Source organism: Perna viridis, chromosome 15, assembly GCF_037379345.1.
Source record: "Perna viridis isolate PV_CMFRI_1.1 ecotype Kerala chromosome 15, ASM3737934v1, whole genome shotgun sequence".
In the NCBI taxonomy this organism is placed as follows: domain Eukaryota; kingdom Metazoa; phylum Mollusca; class Bivalvia; order Mytilida; family Mytilidae; genus Perna; species Perna viridis.
In genome coordinates this window covers 3829511-3844170 of record NC_142459.1, presented here as the reverse complement: position 1 = coordinate 3844170, position 14660 = coordinate 3829511, and the positions used below count along the sequence as shown (strand labels likewise).

Genomic DNA, 14660 nt, shown 5'->3' with positions numbered 1-14660 from the left:
TCCAGGACGATGCTGTATATATACTGAATGTATAAGCCATCAGTGTCCGGTAGCATGAAGTTTCAATGGAAGTATTTACGCAGCTATAAGAATCATGCTAAATGTGATACATGGTTGGAAAGCCTACATATTTTGATTTTTGACATTTTATCTAAAACGTCTAAGTAAACAGTAAGTTTTATGTAGCATTTAAAAAAACCGTGTTCTTAGGAGATAAAAATTATATAGAATGCACTATAGTATTCAAAATGAAGAAAAATAGCCCTGTAAATGACACTAAAATTCAATAGAAACTGTTGGTTTTTCCGTGTGGATTATCTCCTAAGAGCAGACAGATTGGAATGAATAATTACACATTTCATTATGTAGACCTATAAAGCAACTTAACGAAGATAAATAATGTAGCCTTTTTGGGGGTGTATCACATGTTACAGAATTTGCACGATCCTTACAAAGACTGACACTTAAGTCATGGAGTTATTGCCTGTGAGAACTGTATAAAATTAGTGCCGAACGTGTAGTCCTTAAACTTGTCAGCCCACTCTAAAACCAGAAATTGGTGAAGATAGCTTCCATGACCTTATAAAGTGCGTCTTTTATGTGCTCGAGGAGGCAGTAAGAATAAGGTGTTGTCAGTTACTAGTATATATACACGTAAACAAACGTGTAGATCATTTTACTTGGGTGGTTAACTTTGGACTTGCAATACAACACTATCTATTTATATATCATTTTGGAATAAATTATGAAGAAACTTATCGTCATAGTGGAGACATTAATGTCAAGAAGAACTTGGTGTTTATTCACGGTTGCCACAAATTTTGATATTTCTGTTGATTGTGATCGAGAACGGATGCGAAAAGATAATGAAAAAAAAATGTTAAGAATCGTGATAGCTACAATTCGACATAAATTTTAAACAATTTCAGCAAAACGCAACCTGTACAAACACATGGAATCTGATTTAGAAAGGATCTAAGGAACATGACATCGTTGGTTTAAATGAACCATATTTTTTTTCAGAAACTGTATATGGCGACACCGCGCCCTATATTTCACATTATGTCCATAATGAACACAACGTATGAATCATATTTATGTTATTATTCAACAACAAAAAATTGATTAAATCTAATTGGCTTAAGAATTAAGAAAAATTGAAAACGCGATAAATAGTGTCTACTTATATGTTAAAATATATACAGTAAAGTGTGGACTTTTGAATTTTCTGAAAACCAAACACGCATTTTACTCTGCATCTTTTGCAAATGGTAGTCGTTTTGACAGGATTCCAGTTCTTAATTGTTTTGTATTTTTGGGGGATATGGGGTTAAACTGATTAAGAAAATATTGAAAAGATCAGCAAAATGTTGATCACGATCCTTCACATTCTCCTTCAGATAATATTACAGGGGAGATGATTCTACTTGAGTTTTTATTGAGAAACTGTTTTATCATCAGTGATTTTCTCATTTTTACCAGAAACTCTGGCATAGATATATGTATGGACTTGGTTCAGAACTTTAAAAAAAATCATTAATCTGAAACTTGAAGATTCTAGTCGATTTAAGGGAGGCTATGGAAAGATGATGGTTGATAATATACATTCATCTTCTTTTCCAATTCACATTTTTTAACATCGTACATTTGTACATTTTTAGCAAAATAAGTGTATTCCATTTTCGAAAATATACTCGACATTTTAGAACTAAATTGTGTCGGTTTGGTTTTAAAAGCTCATAAGAACTTGTGTTGTAATGTTTTATATGTACCGACTTCAAATAAAACTTTTCCCGATTTTTAATATGTAATTACGACCTGTCGATTTTGACTTATTTCTCAATTTAAAAAAATCAGGATTCTGCCTCTCCATATTATTACCTTTTCGATTCTGCCTTATAATTCAAGTTCAGATCTAGATCCTGCCTTTTTATTTCTTTCATCCAAGCCCCCAATAACCATAAAGATGAACTCAGAAAACACGTACGTGTTATCAGATCGTTACTTCATTTTCTGAATACAAATTATAACTTCTGTTACGGAAACAGAGATAACCATCAACCGACCTTCATCTTTCTGAACTTACGTATATCCGGAACTCTTACGAGAAAAACAAAATCACATACACGTATTTTATCAGTTAACCACCTCAAAATGAAAAAAAAAGACAAATAAGAAGAGTAGTAGTCTGTTCTTTAAATACGTATTAAAAGGGGACACATTGTAAGGGGAGGGCAGGAGTACATTTCTCCCTTCTACCATTATCTCCTTTCTCCTTGCCCTCTCTCCATACTAGTAATCATGACACCTAGTGTTTGACTAGATTTCATACCAGGAACGGATCCAAAATATTATAAAGAGGAGGGAGCTATCATTAATTATCATTTTTTGTCAAAAATTTACACAATATTAACACAGTCATTCATCAAATATGGAGTTTGGATCTGCGTAATCCTCTCTCTGCACGAATTCATCACACTGTCTGTATCCTTTAAAGAGATTGTATTGCCACCAAAAAAAGCACGAATTCAAAACTTTCGCTAGTCTCCATATTCAGAATATTAATCCACTTTGAGTAAAGCTTTCCAAATAGACAATATATTTTTTTGTTGATGGTTCACATTTCATGGTACCTTTGTATCATAATATGATTGACAGATGTGGAGTGATCTGTTGTTTATCGTCTTTCACTTTGATCGTAAAGCGAATATAGCAAGTATGGCAAGGCGAATATTTAGGGAACTGCTTTTCATTGCGCAGCCTTTGAGTCAACCCTCGGTTTTCAGTGGGGTTATACTCGTTTTTCTTGTTTTTGTTGTTGTTGTTGTCGTTCAAGGATTCCCCCCCTCGATGGCATATTTTCGATATCTTTAAACTGTGTTTTATTTTAACAAAATGCTTTAAGTGTTTTAACAATCTTAAACTTCCTTTAGTATGATCTCGTAGCTCCCTATAAAACATTCATACTGTGTGGCGTAACATCACAAAGATCGGAACAATAATGAAATAAATTTATTTTTTTAAATACAAATTGTTCAAATATCACACTACACACTAAAGTTCCTGTAACTTCTAATTTAAAACACGACGGTTATCATTTGCTCATTTTTACTCAAATGTTGCACATCTTTGTTTTTGTTTTTTGAAAATGTTACCATATTTCTTGAATTGGTAGAGTAAGAAGGAAAAAATTCCCAACGATGTTAGAACTGTCAAATTTGCGATGCAAATTTTTGGTCGTTCCCTCCGCGGGACTCGAACTCGTCCCACATATGAGATCTGTGGGAACACCGCCTGCACGAAGTCCAGCGGCCTAGACCAATGGGCTATATTTTACAGCCACACCAAGTATATAATAAATATAAAAAAAGTTTAATGGGATTTATGTATATAATGTATGACAGAGTAACCAGAGGGGGTTTTAACCCCTTAGTTACTTATATTCAGTTGAAAAAAAAGCTTGTACATGTGTATATAGGAAAAAAAAGCCATCATATTCTTTGATATACGTCCATGTACATGTAATAATATGAATTTTTTTTAACATTCATGGAATATTTATTGAATTTACAATGTACATGTTGAATTATGTCCCCTTTTGCTACTGTGTAACAAGGAAGGGAATTAGAAGGTTTGTGTTGATTTTTCTCTACTTTACGTTTTAACAGTAAGTCCTTTGTGTAAAAACAAAGACACCAAAAATAAAATTCAAAGACGTTTTTAAATACGCCTGCCTGCAACTACTTTTTAGTGTCTAAATGTACATGTATATGGCATTGTGAATTTTAAATAGTTTTCTTGGGAGTGGTTTCGGTCACGGTTGTGAAATTAAAGTTTATGGTACAATGTACCTTTCCTCTTTGTGAGCTCCGTATGGTCGATCGACCGCCGTGGTCCTAGCTAGTATATTACTGATGTACAAAAATAAAATTAATTTTAAGGGAAACGTGCATTTTATATTCTCATTCAAAAAACCTTTGCCCTGTCCTCTAAAATTGCAAAATGTTCATGTTCTAAGTGTCAGCAGTACAATAAAAAGTGTCTTATACATTTGAAAAAAAGACATGAGTTAGACCATTCTTTTAGGGTATGATCTTTGAAAGAAATTTGGAATGTATTCTAGTATTTATAGAAATATATTACAGAAATATGTTGTTTTTTTTAAAACGACAGCCATCCATATTTTGAAAGTTTTCCCGTATGTAAACGTTGAGTGGATTACTAAATGTACTCGTATTTTTCTATCTAGATTAAGACTACATCAAAATGGAGCACTTGTGACGTAAACCTGTTATGGATTTGAGAATGTAAGCACCTATGAACAGAAACTTTGTATAGGGGTACTCAAGTAAGTAAATATTCTGTTAATTCATATGGTTTCTACTGTTACAGTAAAACATGCATACAATTAAATAGAAAAAAATGTTCTTAAGGAGGGTAAAGGACACAACTCTTACAAATCATTGGAACGCTTGTATTCAGTATTTGACATATCAATCTCATGTAAGCATCAAAGTAACTTGGGTTGATTTCATTCTGTTTCAAATGATAGGCTTTAGTGAAATTGAATATAACGAACTTATCACTGATTTCAAAAGTTATGTCCCTTACCTTAATTCTGTAATACTGTAGGTCTACCTCCTTAAATAGCCTGTATAACGTCTTTTGTCCATAATTGCAAATTGCTGTTTTAAGTGTCTCTATAAGAATCAGGCGGTGGGTGAAACATGGTATGAACAAATCCACCATTTATGAAGTTTGATTTGACTATTTGCATCATCTCAATCAAGGAAAAGAGAAAAAAATTTTCCATATCACAGTAGTTTTGGTAAATTGGGTTAAAAATTTCATTGAAATGCACAGAAAATTTACATGTCAAGGGTAGATAATTCTGTCAAATATCTCATTTTGCTAACATCCTATCGAACATTTCTGAGCAAATCAAGTGATGCAAATATATAAAAATGATCTTTTGAAATAGAGAAAATATCCTTGAGTGGAATTGTAATGCCAAATCGGTGGGATTTTGACATGCAGGTTTCAGATTTTTCCCATTTTGCCTGATTCTTACAAAAATACAACTGAATGAAAAAAATACTAATCTTATTTGTTGTACACTTCGATATACTGTACACATGTTTCAAAGAGTAAACTCTCATCAGCACCATACGAATCAAATACATGTATATAGGAGGATTTATTTACCTTTAAAACTTTAAGCTTATCAAATAAAATCCTATAACGGTTTTGCGAAGACATTTTCAATGATTAAGTTTTAAAAATTACTTATTTTTTTAGATAAGAACTTAAAACAAAAGATGATGGACTGTTATATTTATAGGGTTTTACAATGGCGACCGAAGGCAGGGGTGATAGGCTTACAGTTGTAGCGTTAGACCTAGGAACAACGTTTTCCGGATATGCATTTTCCCACCGTTCAGATTTTCAGATTAACCCTATGAAAATCCTGAGCAATGATTGGTCAGCTGAAGGGGTACACAATGCTGAACTGAAGGCCCCTTCAGTGTTATTGTTAAACCCCGACCAGTCGTTCAAAGCCTTTGGCTACAGAGCTCAGAGTGAATATGGAAACCTGGTAGAGGAGGAACGTGAAGTTGCAGCAGAGTATTACTATGTAAAGAACTTCAAAATGCAGCTTCACAACATGGTAAAAAGATTTATAATTATCTTTCCACATTCTGTTGCAAGATTGGAGTTGTTAAGGTTCGATAAACACATGTTTATTGGACCCTGTCGATCCAAAATTCCTATCTAGATATTTAAAAAGGGCCATTCTGGGCTAAGATTTGCTTATGTCTGACAATTTTTGCACACAATTTTAATTAATGAAATTAAAACAAAAAGGTGTTCCAATCTTCCGACTTCCTGGATCCGCTAATTCCAACTGATCTTTATACCAAAGTGAGAAGATTTAGATGACCATTTTAGACATCATTGTCCCTAATTTTGTATTAAAACAATAACATGTTCTAGCTTAATTTGCTGGCTAGGAAATGGACGACCGTTTAGTCATTAAAGGGGTCGTTATAGTTGGGACATTTCGCATAATTTATGTTTAATCCCTTTTAATCATTTTAATTTTTAAGACAGGTTTTAGTGTGCTAAATAATTTGTGTTAAGATCATTACCTTAAACTTTGAGTATTCAGCCAATCACCTATTCATTTTTGTCAAAAATTTGTTAACTTTTTTTTGCAAATATCTTTCACAGAATATTTATTTAGTATTGAATATGTGGAACTTTTATTTTTTATTTGATCCGAATCAATTTGGAGGTAAAAAGGTGAGCATTGCTCACAACAGCTACTAGACATATGACAATGTTCACGGTCTAAAGTTATCGTTCTTTTATTGTCTTCGTGGACCAGAAAACTGAACAAAGGTCAATTCCTAAATTAGAATTATAATACATTATAACTCTGTGTATCACTTAAGTCCAAATTTATGTTAAGCTTTACTTAAAGTCATCTTCCAGATGAACCAAAATATGATCGTAATGAATGAATGATGATTTTATTCTGAGACGGATGGGGTAATCCTAATCAGTAATTGAAATCAAATGTAATAGATTACATTTTCATAAAATACCATATGTAATCAGTAAAAATTATGGTTACAGGTGATCATATGTAGTCGATTACTGGGTTAAAAAATGGGCATAATCATGATTACGTTTTGATTACATTACACACAAAAATATATTATTATATTTTTACATTATTATCAGATCTTAGATCAAAATTGATTTTAGCAACTGAAAATTGAGATTGACTATTATACATTTTATTGAATAGATAATAGTGGTGTACCACTCCAATCAAATTTCTGTTCCCTTTTGTCTTGTTTCCTGCTACTTATTTACTACAGCAAATAGAGAATATACAATTGAAAAGGTTTCTTCAATAAGTTTTTTGATAATTTATTTGCAAAGTCATCTATGGCAAAATGTTGACATAAAAATGTGAAACACTCGGTGAATAATCAGCATTTTGTCCTTATTTGTAAATCATTTTGTTGTGGCTTGATTCAATGTTTGAAGGAAGTAAGTTAATGGAATTCTATACATTAAACTTTAACCATAGTCTTTTTAAATAAACAAGATTTTCCCCTGTAAACCTGTATGTAATACTTGTACTGTGTCAGATCCGTGTAAATCATAATTTAATTAAAAGATTCAAATAGCGCGAATAAAATAAATGTACATGAATACAATGAAAACATATAATTACTCAATGCTATTGTTTGTACTTAACTTTCCTTAAGGCTATACAGTTGTTTGTCACCTCCCTAAAACAGACACTTAGTCTACTAATTTTAGTGAAAAACACTTTCTCCATAAATAAGAATAAAATAATAAAATTTAATGTAACTGTCAATGTACAATTTTATCACAGCATTGAAATTATGTATAATATAATACATGAATCACCTGCTTTAAAATTACATAAGTTATTTTGCTAATTATGTCATAACATTACCTATGCCAAAGAAGTAAATTTATTTTCTTTTATTCATGTGTGGAAATATCTGAAATAATCATGATAACTTTGACAAAAGTAATCATGTGTAATCAATTACATTTGAAATTAAGGGTAAGCATGATGTTGTCGATTACATTCCCCCATTTTATCATGACGAAATCGATTACAAATGGAAGTAGTCAGCCCCAACCCTGCTCGAAAATATTTTATACCGCTGAAATATGTAGTCTTGGGTGCAACTCGTAAGTTTGCGTTATTTTCGTGAAAACAGAAAAAATGCGATCGACTTCGTATTTGAAGTACCTTCTCTTTTTTACTATTCTTTATTTTTCATTCAATCATTATTTACGTATATATAAAGCTTACTTTCTTATCTAAGACTGTTCTATTTGGTATTTCATCTGTTTTATAGTAATCATTATTTCGTTTTTTGCAGGAGATATCTCTTGATATGGATATTAAAGACAACACTGGTAAAAGTGTTAAAGCTATCAAAGTTTTTACTGAGTCAATCAGATTTTTAAAAGACCACTTCTTAACAATGTTTACCAGTCATGGTTTAGGAGTCTTTCAACCCTCAGACGTTCTTTTTGTCATCACTGTTCCTGCCATTTGGTCTGATGCTGCTAAACAGTTCATGAGAGTTGCATCAGAAAAGGTAAATGCATATTTGTTTGTGTTAAACCCGTTTTTTTATTATAGAGATGAGTATTCAAATGCTTATATTGTAAATGTGCTGAAACCGAAAATTTTATATGATTTACATATTGACGATCAACGACATACTCAAACGCGTACTAAGGATAAGTTAAGGTTATGTTGCCCATATTGTCATAAGACAACTTCAAATGTTATGGAACGCCTAAAATGTCTGATGAGATACACATTTGTTTACGTGTTGTCAATTTTATATTACTTGCTGTGGTTTTATAATTACATGTGGTCATTTTGTATTTACGTTATGTAGGAACATCTTTACATTATGTCGTTTTGTCTTTACGTTCTGTCGTCTTATGATTACGTTATGTCAACATATATTTACGTTATGTGGATTTATCTTTACGTACAGTGGTTTTCTTAAAACGTGAGGTCGTTTCATCTTTACGTTATGTCGATCTCTAAATACTTTATGTGCATTTTTTTTTCTTTACGTGCAGTGATTTCTTCTTTACGTGATGTAGTTTCTTCTTTACGTGATGTGGACAAAAATTTCATGATGACGTGTGACCCCGGAACTTTTCGATCCGGTGTAAACTTCAAATCAGTCCGTAAAAGGCAAAGTAGACGTCACAACGCCGATTAGAACAGTGCTGAACGAAATAAACTTGGGTAGTCTACCCAGTCACCCTAGAGTGTTTATTCTATCGTAAAAAATAGCTTATTTGTTATTTTCGTTCAATATTATCACAATTGATACACCTGGGACTGTTGATGACTTGTGGCAATTTTCGTAGTCAAAATATATTTTTTGAATTCTCAAAAACATGGAAATTTCGACTCCCGCGAAAATTTGCATAAATTCGAATCTACAAGTTATTGCGTGACTAAATTTCTTTTCTACATTAATAAACCACCAAAACTAATTTTCAAGAATTTTTTTTTCAAAAAATGTTAAAAATAAACACTCTAGGGTGACTGGGTAGACTACCCAAGTGTATTTCGTTCAGCACTGTTCTAATCGGCGTTGTGACGTCTATTTTGCCTTTTACGGACTGATTTGAAGTTTACACCGGATCGAAAAGTTCCGGGGTCACACGTCATCATGAAATTTTTGTCTACATCATGTAAAGAAAAAACCACATCACGTAAAGAAGAAATCACTGCACGTAAAGAAAAGAAAATGCACATAATTTATTTAGAGATCGACATAACGTAAAGATGAAACGACCTCACGTTATAAGAAAACCACTGCACGTAAAGATAAATCCAAATAACGTAAATATATGTTGACATAACGTAATCATAAAACGACAGAACGTAAAGACGAAATGGCAGAACGTAAAGACAAAACGACATAATGTAAATACAAAATGACCACATGTAATTATAAAACCACAGCAAGTAATATAAAATTGACAACACGTAAACAAATGTGTATCTCATCAGACAGTTTAGGCTTCCATAAAATGTACTCAATGGTCATAATTATGACCTGATTGACTGGTACGGTCTTTCCGTTTCAGGTATCACTGGCGGATTCACATTCAAGTTAGGGATGGCGTAAACAAAGCTGACACGCCTTTCATAGAATCCGCGCCTGAATATGATAATTCTTTCACTGGACTTGATTGACATTTCAACGAGTGCCACAACGAATACTGTCCCACAAGACACAAGCAACTCACAAAACAGCCCCACAAATCCGTTTTGAAAATATTTTGGCGTTCTTTAGGGATAACATATTCAATTGGTTTTCATTACTATCACTGGAAGGCTAGCCATGACATCATTCTCTCATTTAATTATAATATTCCTTTCACTGCAGGCTGGTATAGACAGTTCTCAGATGATCCTGGCGTACGAACCGGAAGCTGCAGCTTTATATTGTAGTCTCCTACCAGAGGATCATGGGATAGCTAAATATTTTCAAGTCGGACGGAGACTCATGATCGTTGACCTTGGGGGTATGTACATATACTTATTCACCCATCTCCTGTGCAAACGTTTTACTACAATTTCCGCTATTTAATGTTATATTTAAAGATCAGTCACTATTTTTATTTTCATCAAGCACAAAATTGACTTAACAAAAATTAAATGATCATGCATGTGCTTTTCCGTTAATCAGGTTTGTTAAGCTTGTATGCATGCAGACTGATCAGATTTTAAACTATTTTAAATCAACATTGAGCAACGATAAGGGATAGCTTTACGAGAAAATGTTATTTTATTCATGACTGTATATAAACTAACTGTGTGATATCACGATCGTTACAACCAAGGATTTGTCGTCTGCTTCGAATAAAAAAACGTTGTTCCATTTTCGTTTATTTTTTTTTACAGTACAAAGACAATAACACTGCACTGGCTTGACAAAAACTTTGATATATGAAACAGACTCGAACCGATGAAAATGCTTGGCACAGCCTCGCATTTCCGGCGGTTCTAAGCCTCATCCGTATATTAATTTTATGTCTAGATTTTCTATGTACCTGTAAACTATTGCAATTAGAGTATAATTTGAATATTTTCAGGGGGTACAGCGGACATTACTGTTATCAAAGTCATTAAGCGAGAAGAAAAACTGACCTACATTGAACATGTGTACAGAGTGACTGGCGGCGCTTGGGGCGGAAATCAGGTCAACATGAACTACGAAAATTTTTTAGAAAAAGTTTTTGGTAATGACGTCATGAAAAAGTTCCGGAAAGAACAATTTCATTTATATTTAGAAATGATGAAAGATTTCGAAGTCCAGAAAAAAACCCTATCAGTGGCCGGAGATAAAAAATATGTTTCTGTGAAAATTTCTGGAGAATTGAGCGAGATATACGCAGAGAAACACAACGGAAAGCGTATTAAAACGATACTTCAAGAGCAACTATCCGATAAGGTAAAAATTGTTGGGGATAAACTTAAATTTGAGGCTCCAATTTTCAAGCGATTTTTTCAGGACTGTGTAAAGGAAATTGTTCAGCACATTAACGAAACATTTGCAAAAAGAGGCTGTGCTTTTCCGTCTGCTATGATTTTAGTTGGAGGCTTTTCTGATTCTCCTGTTATCAGGGATGAAATAAAAAACGCGTTTCCGGTAATCAAAGATGTTGTGTCCCCTATCGCCTCCTCTTTAGCCGTACTCAAAGGATCCGTTGTTTTCGGTCATAAACCATCCATAGTTACAGGTCGAGTGTGCAGAGAAACCTTGGGTATTTCACTTCACCGAGACTTAGTACCGGATGCAAAGGGCAACCGGAAGTCTACCATTAAAATCGACGGAAGCATACACCAGGACAAAAGCTTCCTGAAAATGTTCGCTGTGAATGAAATTGTAAAACTCGGACAAATTAGGTCAGTTGATATTGAGGATAATCATCAAGACAAAGAGTCTAGAAGACATCCGAAGGTAGTAGAAGTGTTTGCATCACAGAATGAAGAACCAAAATACATAACAGACGAGGGATGTGTCTTGCGTGGAAAGGTCACAGTTCATCCACCTGACGGGGAATGGTCAAAATCAGCGGAAGGATCAATCGAGATGGAGGCAGGAGGAACAGAAATCATCGTCAGATATCGCGATAAAAAGACGGAACAAGTCACCGAGGAAAAGATAGATTTCATGTGATATATATTTGTATAGCTTAATGCTTTTTATTTTTATTGAGTTAAATTTTCATGTCTGAGTAAATAGATAAAACAACAGAAAGTGTTAATTTCCCCTAGAATCTTTGTTCCCTTGATTACCTTTTTTTTCCAAAATATTTCGATGTGATGGCAGTCATGTAAATGCACTGAATAACTTTAATGGTTGAAATGAAATTTTAATTGCAAATTCATAACATATAGATAATTTTGGAATGCAAACGCAAGTAGTCGTTCGTTTTCTCGGTGGGAATCAGACCCTTACCGCTGTGACATCTATGACAAAATCCCAAACAACTTGAGATAAAAGACATAACTGACACTATGGAAGTCTACTTTATATCTTCTCTTCTAAATCGATCGAATGGGAAATTTTAGTACGAAACTATACGACAAACTACGACTTCACATTCTAGATAGTCTCTTTCCTTTAAACTGTGGCAACATTCCTTCATCACCAGCGTTCGAAGTTTCGATATCACAACTGACCGAAAAATTGCCCTAACCTTACGGACATTTTTTGTACCGCGGTAGACGTCTTACAAATAGGGTTCTGCAACAGATTGTTTGCTTTCTAGATTAAAGTCATCTCTACGAGGTTTTATAGTCGTCATCATGAACTCTTGGATCGTTATGACGTATTCATCTGCACCAATGAGAACCAATTTGTTCACTGTGTCAAAGTTTTCCTTTTCTCTTTCGTCTACCCTGAAGATGACATTTTATTAGTAACTCAGCGGTTTATATCAGCGGAAGGATCAATAAAGATTGAGGCATAAGGAACAGAAATCATCGTCAGATACCGCGATAAAAAGACGGAACAAGTCACCGAGGAAAGGATAGATTTTATGTGATATACATTTGTATAGCCTGGTGCTTTTTATTTGAATTTATTTAAATTTTCATGTCTGAGTAATTAAATAAATCAGCAGAAAGTGTTAATTTCCGATAGAATCTTGATTCCCTTGATTACTCTTTTTTCAAGATATTCCGATGCGATGGCAGCCATGTAAATGCACTGAAACTGAATATCATTAATTGGTTGAAATGAAAATCTCGTTGCAAATGCTTAACTTAGATGAAAAGGTTTTTTTTTAAAAGTAAATTTGCAAAGCCGATTTTTTTGTCGTTTCCTCGGTGGGAATTAAACTCGTACCACTGTGACATGGATGGCAACATTCCAAATAACTTGAGATACATGTAAAATACACTACAGACACTATGGAAGTTTGCGTTGTATCTTCTCTTCTAAATCGATCGAATAGGAAATTTTAGCACCAAACTATACGACAGACGACGACTTTACATTCCAGGTCGTCTCTTTTCTTTAAACTGTGGCAACATTTTTCAGCACTCGCGAAGATTTGATATCACAACTAACAAAAAGATTGTCCGAAACCACGCGGACTTTTTTTGCCGCGGTAGACTTCTTAAAATTAGGGTTCTGCTACATATTTTTTTTCTACGAAATAAAAGTCATCACTACAAAAGTTTTATCGTCGTCATTATGAACTTGTGGGTTGCAATGGCGTATCCATCTGCAGCCTTAAGAACCAATCTGTTCTCTGTGTCATAGATTTCCTTTTTCTCTTTTGTCTACCTCGAACGTGACATTTTATTAACAACTCTAGAAACGCACCTGATCCTTGCTCCAAGTGTTTCACTTTTGTTTCTATATGTTTTTGTTAGTTTAATTATTTCATGTCCTCTGTTAAGTATGTCTATTTCCTTGTCTTATCGTTATCCTTGGACTATATTCTTTTTTATTACTGTTCGAATCCTGATTCCCCTTTCACAATCATATAGACCATGTTAAATTGTATTTAAAGGCATGTTCGGGTTAACATCACATTCAGTCCTGAAAATAAGATTTGTGTTTCACAATTTTAAGTGAAGGGCGCCTTTAATCTGAGAAAAAAAACAATCCTCTTATGCAATCAAGCAATGTATTTACACATAAAATTAATACCGATATTTAAAAGGTAACGCAAATCTGAAAAAAAATACTGCTATGCAAAATTGTTAAAATGGGTTTGGATGGCATATCATAATGAGCCTCCCGAACATTCTCCCGCTAACGTGACCTTGTCAAAGCTGGAGATTTAGCAACTTTCGCGGAAATGTCCAGCTTACATGTAAAACTGTAACTAATTACTTCAATTGTTGTCAAACCATACCACCAAAACAAAAACTCGTAAAATTTCTTGCTTAGAAAAAAATTTGAGAGGGAGATCTTCCGCCTTACAATTTCGAAGGTAAACACCCTATGTCATTATGACTGATTAGCACTAAACCTAATTATCGTAATTTAAACTTTGTCTCCCATGAAAAAGCGTGCTTTCCTACTCGACGTTGATCAGAGTTAAGCGCTTAGCAGAAATGCAACTAAATACCCGGATGAAATACATGCAATGTCAACTTATGAAGATGGGAACGATAACAGAATTATTTCCCGTTTAGTTAAGATTTAATTGGTTGATTTATAATTTAAAAAAAAACGGTAAAAATATTGGTGTGTTCCCATTTCGCCTTAGCTGTGAATTTCAGGTAAAAAAAGTAAAAAAAAGTACTAAGGCGAAATGGGAATTTACAATAAATCCATTATAAAAACACAGTTATTAATTTATGGCATGTTTTGATAACTAAATAAACATAATTAAGAAAACATTTAATTTTTCTTTACTTTTTTGTATATTTTAATGTGATTTTATACATTTTTTGCATATTTTTTTGCATAAAACATAAAATATTTCTATGTAGAAAGTATTTTTTTCCCAGTGAAATAAATTATGATTAAATAGTCATTTTTTTTCAAAATATTAAGATTTTATTTGATTTATTTATGTTCTTATTTAATTAA

At 33.3% G+C, this 14660-nt stretch overlaps 1 protein-coding gene across 2 annotated transcripts; it reads left to right on the top strand.

The window, feature by feature from the left end:
- Nucleotides 1-3580: 3580 nt before the first annotated feature.
- LOC148596560 (heat shock 70 kDa protein 12A-like) lies at nt 3581-11864 on the top strand. 2 transcript variants are annotated; one of them, XM_088563652.1, is made up of 6 exons: nt 3581-3631; nt 4250-4348; nt 5342-5668; nt 7938-8159; nt 9987-10125; nt 10696-11864. In XM_088563652.1, the coding sequence occupies exons 3-6, from the start codon at nt 5351-5353 to the stop codon at nt 11781-11783; spliced, it is 1767 nt and encodes a 588-aa protein (XP_088419778.1). In that variant the 5' UTR covers nt 3581-3631; nt 4250-4348; nt 5342-5350; the 3' UTR covers nt 11784-11864. The 2 variants fall into 2 exon arrangements, with proteins under 2 accessions (XP_088419778.1, XP_088419779.1); XM_088563653.1 differs by lacking the exon at nt 3581-3631 and adding an exon at nt 3636-3667.
- Nucleotides 11865-14660: the final 2796 nt, after the last annotated feature.